The sequence below is a fragment of the Triturus cristatus genome, chromosome 6 (genome assembly GCF_964204655.1).
Source record: "Triturus cristatus chromosome 6, aTriCri1.1, whole genome shotgun sequence".
In the NCBI taxonomy this organism is placed as follows: Eukaryota; Metazoa; Chordata; class Amphibia; order Caudata; family Salamandridae; genus Triturus; species Triturus cristatus.
In genome coordinates this window covers 1,898,972,365-1,898,982,318 of record NC_140589.1, presented here as the reverse complement: position 1 = coordinate 1,898,982,318, position 9,954 = coordinate 1,898,972,365, and the positions used below count along the sequence as shown (strand labels likewise).

At 44.0% G+C, this 9,954-nt stretch overlaps 1 protein-coding gene across 1 annotated transcript; it reads left to right on the top strand.

Moving 5' to 3' along the window:
- Nucleotides 1–2,523: 2,523 nt before the first annotated feature.
- Nucleotides 2,524–4,341, top strand: LOC146822363 (uncharacterized). Its single transcript, XM_085613454.1, has 2 exons — nt 2,524–2,857; nt 3,026–4,341. The coding sequence occupies exons 1-2, from the start codon at nt 2,710–2,712 to the stop codon at nt 4,339–4,341; spliced, it is 1,464 nt and encodes a 487-aa protein (XP_085469580.1). The 5' UTR covers nt 2,524–2,709.
- Nucleotides 4,342–9,954: the final 5,613 nt, after the last annotated feature.

Here is a 9,954-nt window from a genome sequence, read left to right as displayed (position 1 = left end):
ACTCACATTGTCTCACTGTAACCATGCTCATTGTGTCTCTGCTCCCCATGCCAATGCATCCAGTGCTTCCCCAGTCTCTCCATGCTCATCCTATGATTACAACCTCCAGCTATGTTTTATTAGTCTGTGCACAAACCTACTAGTTACAACCTGGAATTTTCTCTTTATTCTGCTCGTTGTGGGCCCCTAGGGATAATCGCACCATATTCATAGCAGCCACCCAACGGGGTGTTAAACAGGTAAAATTAGCACCCGCATACTGCTTAACGTTATTAAATACCCACAAATAAAATAATCAGTTGACTCTTATTCTCTTGGGTCCAATATGTCCATACCCGGTATTTCCATTTATGTAATAAAGCATTCTTGTTGTGTCCTTAAAAACTGCATAGTATTCATTTGCTAAAACAAATCCAGGATTGCTTGATACTGTATCCCAGTAAGCCCTATACACCTGAAACACAATCGATACGCTTGCTTATAAATTAATTGTATAACACACAATTGCCATCAGATCTATCCACTACTAAAAGCATAAGTAAAAAAATGTATATTTACACTAATAGCTCCAACTCTAACAAATGCGATACCTATTGCGTTGCAAATGCTTGTTCTTTCTTGATGTTGTGCAGCATTGGGAAAGCCTATATGTCTAAAAGGTGTGACTTCTTGACTTTGCCAATGTGTGTTTATTGTGGTTGTAAACCTCCTTTTTCTTGTGTAGCTCTGGTCTGATCCTCTGATCTCTGGAGTTACACTATGTGAAAGATGCTCAGATTATTGTCTGGGTCCTATCACGGGCTCTGTGATAGTATAAAGGACTCCCTTGCAGCAATTGATTATATTCCCTGCCGTTATTGTGATGCTCTGTGTTGCGTGGTCCATTCACTGGAAAAGGCTCGTAGACCTGACAGCCTTAGAGTAGTCTTTCCCCAACTTTTTACCTGCCTCCCTCCATTTTCTGTGCTCTTTTTTGCTGGCTTTAGGACTCTGCAACCGTTACCACTGCTAATCAGTGCTAAAGTGTTTGTGCTCTCTCCCCTGAACATGGTAACATGGGCTCATAGGGCTCCTACCCAGTTGCCATATTTAGTTTGCTTATAAGTCCCTAGTAAAGTGCACTAAATGTGCCCGGGGCATGCAAACTATTTGCTACTAGTGGGCTGCAGCACTGACCGTGCCACCCACTTATGCAGCCTGAAACTATGTCTCAGGCCTGCAACTGCAGTGCCTATGTGTGAACTTTACTGCCACATCGACTTGGCATTTAAAGCTACTTGCCAAGCCTAAAACTTCCTTTTTATTATATATAAGTTGCCCCTAAGGAAGGCCCTTGGTAACCCAAAGGGCAGGACGCTATGTGAGTAAAAGGCAGAACATATACTTCTATTTTTTACATGTCCTGGTAGTGACAAACAGTTAAATTACTTCTTCACTGCTGTAAGGCCTACTCCTCACGTTGGCTAGAACTGGGAAATCCGTAGAATACCTTTAAGCTGTAATTCCTGATTGGAAAGGAGTAACCTTTTCATGTTTCATATCTTTGCAATGGTAATGATAAATCCTATTTACAGGTAAGGTCTGATTTAACATTACTACTTTAGAAAAGCTACTTTTAGAAAGTGGACATTTCTCTGCTTGTACTGCTCTTTGTGCCTTACAGCCTGTCTCTAATACACGTCTGGGCTAGGTGACCAACCGCTTTGTGTATTCCTTCTAGAGAGCTACAGACACTGCATGGGTTGGGTGTGATTTAGCACTTATCTGGATCCCGGTGGGTCTTTCACGGCAGATGGGAGGAAGGGGCCCACTCTTACCCCTCACAGAGTAGTAGACTAGCCCCATTCAAAGGAATGATAACTCCCTTTGGTAGTCTGGAGTGAGTACTGGGATTGGAAGAGATACTGGTGCCCTTCAAAACCACTCTTTGAAGTTTCCCTCACATCAAAGGCACATTTGGACGTAAATGCTGAGTCTCTGGCCCCATCAAATCCGACACTTATAGATCTTCACAGAACCGCTGTCAAAAAAACTGTGGTACCGCTGCACAAAAGACTCAACTGAAGTCTTGGTTACTCCTTGACTCCACACTCCGCGATAGGAAGGCGTCAAGGAAGGATCGTATGCCCTTGCTCTGCCTATTGCATCTTTACATTGAAAGTGTAATCTAGAATTTCTTCAGCTCACTTGTCTATGTGGTCAATTAAATGTCTCATTAAATGCCAATAGGTTTTCGTGATGGACCCACCATTTAAGCTTATCCAGTGTTTTTTTTTCCCTCTTTCTCCAACAGGTGCAATAAATGCAGTAATGAACAAAAAAGATGACGGCATTAAACATTACTTGTGTAGGAAGTGATGTAAAAACAATGCACCTCAATTTCTTCCCTTGAAGGCTAATGCCTCGCCAAAGTCTTTTTCTACAGCAGAAAACCCAAACTGCCCAATGTGGTCTGAACTTGGCTCTTAGGGATCACCTGATATACATTGATGAAATAACACACTGACTTACAGAAGCAAGTCTGATAAGGTTCTCATTACAAAGGAAGAGCTAACCTGGATCAGAAAGAACCCACAGAAGAGAAACCGTATGAATATCTAGAAAGTGACAACACATTTATTAGGGAGAGAAAGAGCAAGTGCAACATCAGAAGATCATACTGGAGAAGAACCATATGGAGTGACTGACTGTGGAAAAGTTTTCTTTGCAATGAAAGACCTAATGCAGCATCAGAGTGTCCACGTAGAGGAGAAACCATATAAATGTACAGAACGTAATAAAGTGTTCCATAGGAAGAAGAATCTAAGGCATCATCAACAAACCCATACCGGGGAGAAGCCGTATCAATGTACAGAATGTTACAAAGCATTTATAACAATTGGACAGCTAAAACGACATCTGGAACTCCACAATAGGGAGAAATTATATAAATGTACAGGATGTGACCAAGCATTTGTAGCAAATGGACAGCTAAAACGACATCACAAAATTCACACTGGGGAGAAACCATATAAATGTACAGCAGGTGACAAAACATTTATAACAAATGGACAGCTGAAGCGACATCAAAATATCCACTCTGGGGAGAAACCATATAATTGTACAGAATGTGAAAAAGCATTTATAACAAATGTAGACCTAAAGCGCCATCAGAAAATCCACACTGGGGAGAAACCATACCAATGTGACAAGGCATTCATTAGAACATCCCATCTAAGTAAACATCAGAAAGTACACACTGGGGAGAAACCATATAAGTGTGCAGAATGTGACAAAGCATTTGTAACAAATGCACAGCTGAAACGACATTACAAAATCCACACTGGGGAGAAAACATATAAATGTACAGAATGTGATAAGGCATTTATAACACTTGGAGAGCTAAAGCAACACCAGAAAACCCACACTGGAGAGAGATCATATCAATGTACAGAATGTGACCAATCATTTATAACAAATGGAGACCTAAAGCTACATCATAAAATCCACACTGGGGAGAAACCATATAAATGCACAGAATGTGATAAAGCATTTATAAGAAATGTAGCACTAAAGCAACATCATAAAATCCACACTGGGGAGAAACCATACCAATGTACAGAATGTGACAAGGCATTCATTAGAAACTCTCATCTAATGCAACATCAGAAAGTCCACAATGGGGAGAAACCATATCAATGTACAGAATGTGACAAGGCATTTATAACAAATGGACACCTGAAGCGACATCAATATAACCACTCTGGGGAGAAACCATATAATTGTACAGAATGTGAAAAGGCATTTATAACAAATGTAGACCTAAAGCTACATCATAAAATCCACACTGGGGAGAAACCATATAAATGTACAGAATGTGATAAAGCATTTATAACAAATGGAGAACTGAAGCTACATCACAAAATCCACACTGGGGAGAAACCATATAAATGTACAGAATGTGACAAAGCATTTATAAGAAATGGAGAGCTAACGCGACATCAGAAAATCCACACTGGGGAGAAACCATATAAATGTACAGAATGTGACGAGGCATTCATTAGAAAGTCCCATCTAATGGAACATCAGAAAGTCCACACTGGGGAGAAACCATATCAATGTACAGAATGTGACAAAGCATTTATAACAAATGTACAGCTGAAGCGACATCAAAATATTCACTCTGGGGAGAAACCATATCAATGTACAGAATGTGAAAAAGCATTTATGACAAATGGAGATCTAACGCGACATCAGAAAATCCACACTGGGGAGAAACCATATAAATGTACAGAATGTGACAAAGCATTTATAAGAAATGGAGAGCTAACGCGACATCAGAAAATCCACACTGGGGAGTAATAATATCAGTGTACAGAATGTGGCAAAGCATTTATCAAATATAGACAGCAAAAGGAACATCAGAGAGTTCACACTGGGGAAAAACTGTATGAATGCACTGAATGTGACAAAACATTTATAACCAATGGAGAGCTGAAGCAATATTTAGAAAATTCCCACCGGAGAGAGACCATTCAAATGCACGGAATGTGAGAAGCCATTTATTAGAAAGTCGCATCTTATGCAACATCAGATAATCCACGTAGGAGAGAAACCCTATGAATGTACATAATGCAACAAGACATTTATTACTAGGCAAAGTTAAATACTACATCAGAAATTCCACACTGGTGAGAAACAATATGGCTGTACTGAATGTGTCTTAGCAGTTATTACACAGCAAAGTTTAAAAATACATCAGAATGTTCACACATGAAAGAAACCATATAATTGTACAAAATTTGACAACGCCTTTATTCCAAATGGAGGGTGACCATTCAACTGCACGGCATGTGACACAGTATTTATTATAAAGGGAGAGGTAAAGCAATATCAGCGTCTACACTGGGGAGAAACCACATGAATGTATAGAATGTGACAAGGGATTTATTACAAAGCAAAATGTAATACAAGATCAGGAAGTGCACGCAAGCGAGAAAACATATGTATGTACTGAATACCACAAAGCATTCATAATAAATGGAAAACTGAAGTGAAATCCGAAAATCTACATGGCAAGAAATCCAATGTATGTACAGAGTTTAATAAAGTCTTCCACAGGAAGAATAAGCTAATGCAGTATAAACAAATCTACACTAGGGAGAAACCCTATTAATGAATACAATGTGAGAAGGGATCGATTACAAAACAAAATATATATTAGAATGTTCACACAGGAGAGAAACTCTATAAATGTATTGAATGTTACCATGCATTCAAAAATGGAGAGCTAACCCGACAGTCGACCGCACTGAATATAGCAAGGCATTTATTGGCAAGGGAAAGTTAAAACCGCATCATCAAAGTCCCCACTGAGAAAAATCTATATGTACAGACTCAATCAATCAATGGGTATTAAGCACGGAAAATCATCAGTGAGGTTCTGAAGGCGCTGGGAGGAATTGTTGTCCAGAGGGGCCTATCAGTTGAACAACCAGGTCTTGAGTCCTTTCCAGATTCAGTGATGAGGCAGATCTCCGGTGCAGGGGGAGTTCATTCCAGGTCTTTGCAGCCAGGTGGGAGTAAGAGCGACCTCCGTGTCGGGTGCTTTTGACTCTAGGAGTGTAAGCGTGGAAGAGGGAGGTGGAATGCAGGTGTCTGGTGGGGAGCCATGTAAAGATCTTGCAGCGCATGCGCATTGTGAGGAAGCAGATGGCGGAGATCATGTTGATTTGCTTCTTCATGGAGAGCTTGTTGTCCAGGACAATGCTGGAGTCACGGGCATGTTCGGTAAGGGAAGAAGCCAGATTCTGCTGACCACCATGCGTTGCTTCAAGATGAGGACTTCTGTCTTGTCTGTGTTAGGCAGTTGTGCTTCATCCAGTCAGTGATGTTGGCCGTGCGCCTATGTAAGTTGTCTTTGGAGATAGTGAGGTGGGTCTAGTCAGTGTAGAAGATGACCTTAAGCCCGTGCAATCTGGCAATGTTGGCTAGGGGTGTCATGTAATGTAGAAGAAGGGGGGGGCTAACTGAGGATCCTTGTGGGGGTACCGCAGATGATGTCCTTGGGTTTAGGAGTAGGACAGTGTGTGATTTTCTGAGTTTTTCTGGTGAGCTAGGAGGCGATCAATTTGAGGGCATTTCCTTGGATTCCGATGTGGTGGAGCTTGTCAATCAGGATCTGGTGGGAGACCATGTTGAAGGCAGCTGAGAGGTCAAGGAAGAAGAGGGCTGCAGTCTCATTGAGGTCCAGGAGGGCTCTGATGTCACCCGTGGCTGCTATCAGAGCGGTCTCTGTGCTTTGATTGGCTCAGAAGCCGAACTGGGAGGACTCCAGGAGGTGTCTGGTCAGCTGCCTGTTGATCGACCTCTCGAAGACTTTGGCCGAGAACGAGAGCAGGGGTATCAGAATTCTTCAGCTGCTCTAGGTCGGCTGAAGTTTTTTTTAGGAGGGTTTTGTTTTTTAGGAGGGGTTTCACTTCTGCGTGTTACCACTCATCCGGAAAGGAGGCCATGGCGATGGATCTTTTCTGTGGTTTTGTGAGCTCTAAGCTGATCGCCTTGCTCCTCAGATTAAAGATAAGGTGGGGGCTTGGATCAGTGGATACCCCAGAGTGGATCGACTTCATTATAGTGGTGGTGTCTTGTGCGATGAGGAGGTCCCAGGAAGCGGCTGAGGTCAGAGTTAGTGTCAGTGTGTGTGAGGAGGTCGAGGCTGTCACTGGCAGAGAGCTGAGTTTCAAAATCCCTATAGATGAAGGCGATCTTCTAATGAAAGTAGTCGGCAACCATTTCGCACTGATCCCAGAAGGGAGTTATGATCTTCTCGGTGGATGCAGGGTTGCTGAATTCCCTAACAATGGTGAAGAGCTCATTGCTGTGGTTTGAGCTGATCTCTATGCAGCATGTGAGGGCACTCTTCTTCGCTTTATTGAGGAGGTGGTAGTGGTTGATCGATGTCCTGAAGGTGGTGTAGTGCACTGGATCCTTACTGGTACTCTATCTTCTTTCTAGCCAACAACAGTCTGATTGAGAGGTCTGAAGTTCCGGGGTAAACAAGTTGACACACATTGCGGATTCTCTGATCTTGTTCGGCTCGGCGGGGGTCACATAGTCGGTGATCCAGTCTGTGAAGTTCTTGATGGCCTGTTTAAGGTCTGGAGCTGTGTCCGGTCAGTTGGCATGGAGAATGTTGTTCCAGTTCTCGTCTGAGACAGTTTCCAAGTTGCGCTGAGGTGTGCTGGGTGGTTTGGTTTCTGTAGCGCTGTGCCCTGTGATGGTGAAGTGGACAATGGAGTGGTCGGTCCAGGGGAGTTCTGTCACATAGTGGTACTTAATTGTTTTGCTGATGGAGTCAAGTATGTGCCTGACGATGTGTGTTGGGTCGATGATGAGTTAGATCAGGCTGATATTGCTCATGCTTTCTATTAGGTTGTCAGTGCTGGCATCGCTAAGGTCTTCCATGGGGAAGTTGAGAGCTGCTAAGAATATATAGTGTTCGGAGGCAATGGCGAGTTGGGTGATGAAGCAAGGGATGGCTTTGCAAAACTCGGGGTGAGTTCTGGAGAATGTGACAAAGTGTTCTTAAAGAAGTAACCGTATGAGTGTAAAGAAAGTGACAAGGCATTTATTAGAAGGGCACCGCACAGCCAATGTACCATAGGAAAGCCCACCTGGGGAGGAACCATATAAAGGGCCAAGGGCATGCCCAGACAAGGGTCCTGGGCTCACTGTGCACTGGATTCAAGCTGACTGATGAGGGGTGATACCCCGAAACTGGTCCCAGGATGCTTGTTTCTGGTCCATGGAGGTCCTGGCTTTGCAGGTCGAGCTGGACTGTTCCCATGAGGAGCAGGGCCAATGATTTGCATATTGCTAGGTCATAACTGGCGTGGCATGGAGAGCAAAAGAACAATGGATTTAAACCAGATCTCTTGACTGGGGGGTGAATGTTTCATTTATTCCGAATTCCATCTATCATTTGTGTGTCTTTTGGTTATGTATATAAACACAATACCAATTTTAAACCTGCAACAAAACGCAAGAGACATTGTATCAATTTTATGAACTCTATGCCCGCATACTTAGATTGAGGTGGTCTGCGATGTCCCTGCTGGTTGTGGTGATGGTATAACACATCCAGTGATGTCCTGCTTACAAAGCTGACTCATGGTCACTAAGCAGCATGACAAAGCCCTTTCCTGTTGCAGAGTCTACCATGATAAATTGTCATGACAAAGGCAGTACCTCTATACCACACTCCTCTCCGACTGGGCTCCCACTAAGTAACAATGGTAAAAAACATAATACTACTGATCTGTATGGGCCCATTTGGTGACGGAAGAGCTGCAGCGGGAAGAATACGAAGATAAATCCACAGTCCTTGAATGGACAGAAGGAGCAATTGATTGGTCAGTGTATCACCATCCTGAAGACATTGATACTTGGATAGAGGCTATAAAAGAACTGGAAGCTTCGCTTCAGTTGTTTATGAAAAGCTAACTGTTAATTCCACGTTGATCAAGGCTTCAGTCAAGCAGGATTTATAAAGGGTGGCTAATCACCCAATAGGGTATCCAGGCGCTTGCAGGTCCAGTAGGCTTATTCAAACAGCCAGGTCTTGAGGGCCATTCGGAATTCCGGAAGTGAGGTGATGGTCCGGAGGTACATGGGGAGGCTGTTCCAGGTCTTTGCTGCAATGTGTGAGAAGAAGGGTCCTCCACTTCTGCTTGGGTAGATGCGGGGAGTATGGGTAAGTGAAAGGGAGGCGGAGTGTTGTCTTGTCAACAGTTGGTGGAAGTTCAGGCAGTGGTTAATGTATATGGGTCCTTGGTTGTGTAGAGCCTTGTGTGCATGGGTCAGTAGCTGAATTGTCATCTCTTCTGTACAGGGAGCCAGTGGAGTTGCCTGAGGAGGGGTGTGATGTGGGTTTGTCGGGGAAGGCAGAGGATGAGTCTGGCTGTGGCATTAGGTATGGTTTAAAGTCTCTGTAGGAGGTGTGCGTTAGTTCCTACATAGAGGGCGTTGCCATAGTCCAGTCGGCTGGTGATAAGGGCCTGTGTCACGGTGCACCTCATGTGGAGGGGTAGCCACTTGAACATTTTCTGTATATGCGCAGAGTGTGGAAGCAGGCAGAGGAGATGGTGTTTCATTTCATGGTGAGCATGTTGTCGATGATGATTTCAAGGTTTCTAGCATGGGCAGGAGTGGGTGCGGGTCCTAGGTCTAATAGCCACCAGGCGTCATTTCATGTGTTGCTGCTGTTGCTAAAGATCAGTACTTCCGTCTTGTCTGTGTTTAGCTGCAGGCAATTTTTCTTCATCCAGTCGGCAATTTTTGCCATACATATGTGGAAGTTGGTCCTGGTGGTGGTAGGGACATCGGTGAGTGAGAGGATGAGTTGGGTGTCGTCTGCGTAGGAATTTCTGTTGAGACTATGGGATCTGACGATGTTGACCAGCGGGGTCATATATGTGTTGAAGAGTTTGGGGCTAAAGGATGAGCCCTGGGGGACACCGCAGGTGATCTCCTTGGGTCCAGAGGTGAAAGGCGATAGGTGGAGCCTCTGGATTCTTCCGGTGAGGAAGGAAGCGTTCCAACTTAGCGGGTCTCCATGGATGCCGATGTGGTGGAATCTTTTGATCAGTGTGTGGTGGGATATGGTGTCAAGGGCTTCTGAGCAGTCAAGGAGGATTAAAGCTGCTGTTTCTCCTTGGTCGAGGAGGGTTTGGATGTCATCTGTGGCTCTGATCTGCATGGTTTTGTAGCTGTGGAAGCCGGATTTGGAGGTGTCAAGTAGCTGGTTCTGCTCCGGGTGAGTCATGAGTTGATTGTTGATGATATTTTCCAGTACCTTCGCTGGGGATGGGAGCAGGGAGATTGGCCAGTAGTTTATGAGTTCACTGGGGTATGCGGAGGGTTTTCTAAGGCTTGCTCTCATGCTTTAATTACGGCTTTCACAAGCTGAAGCTGTTT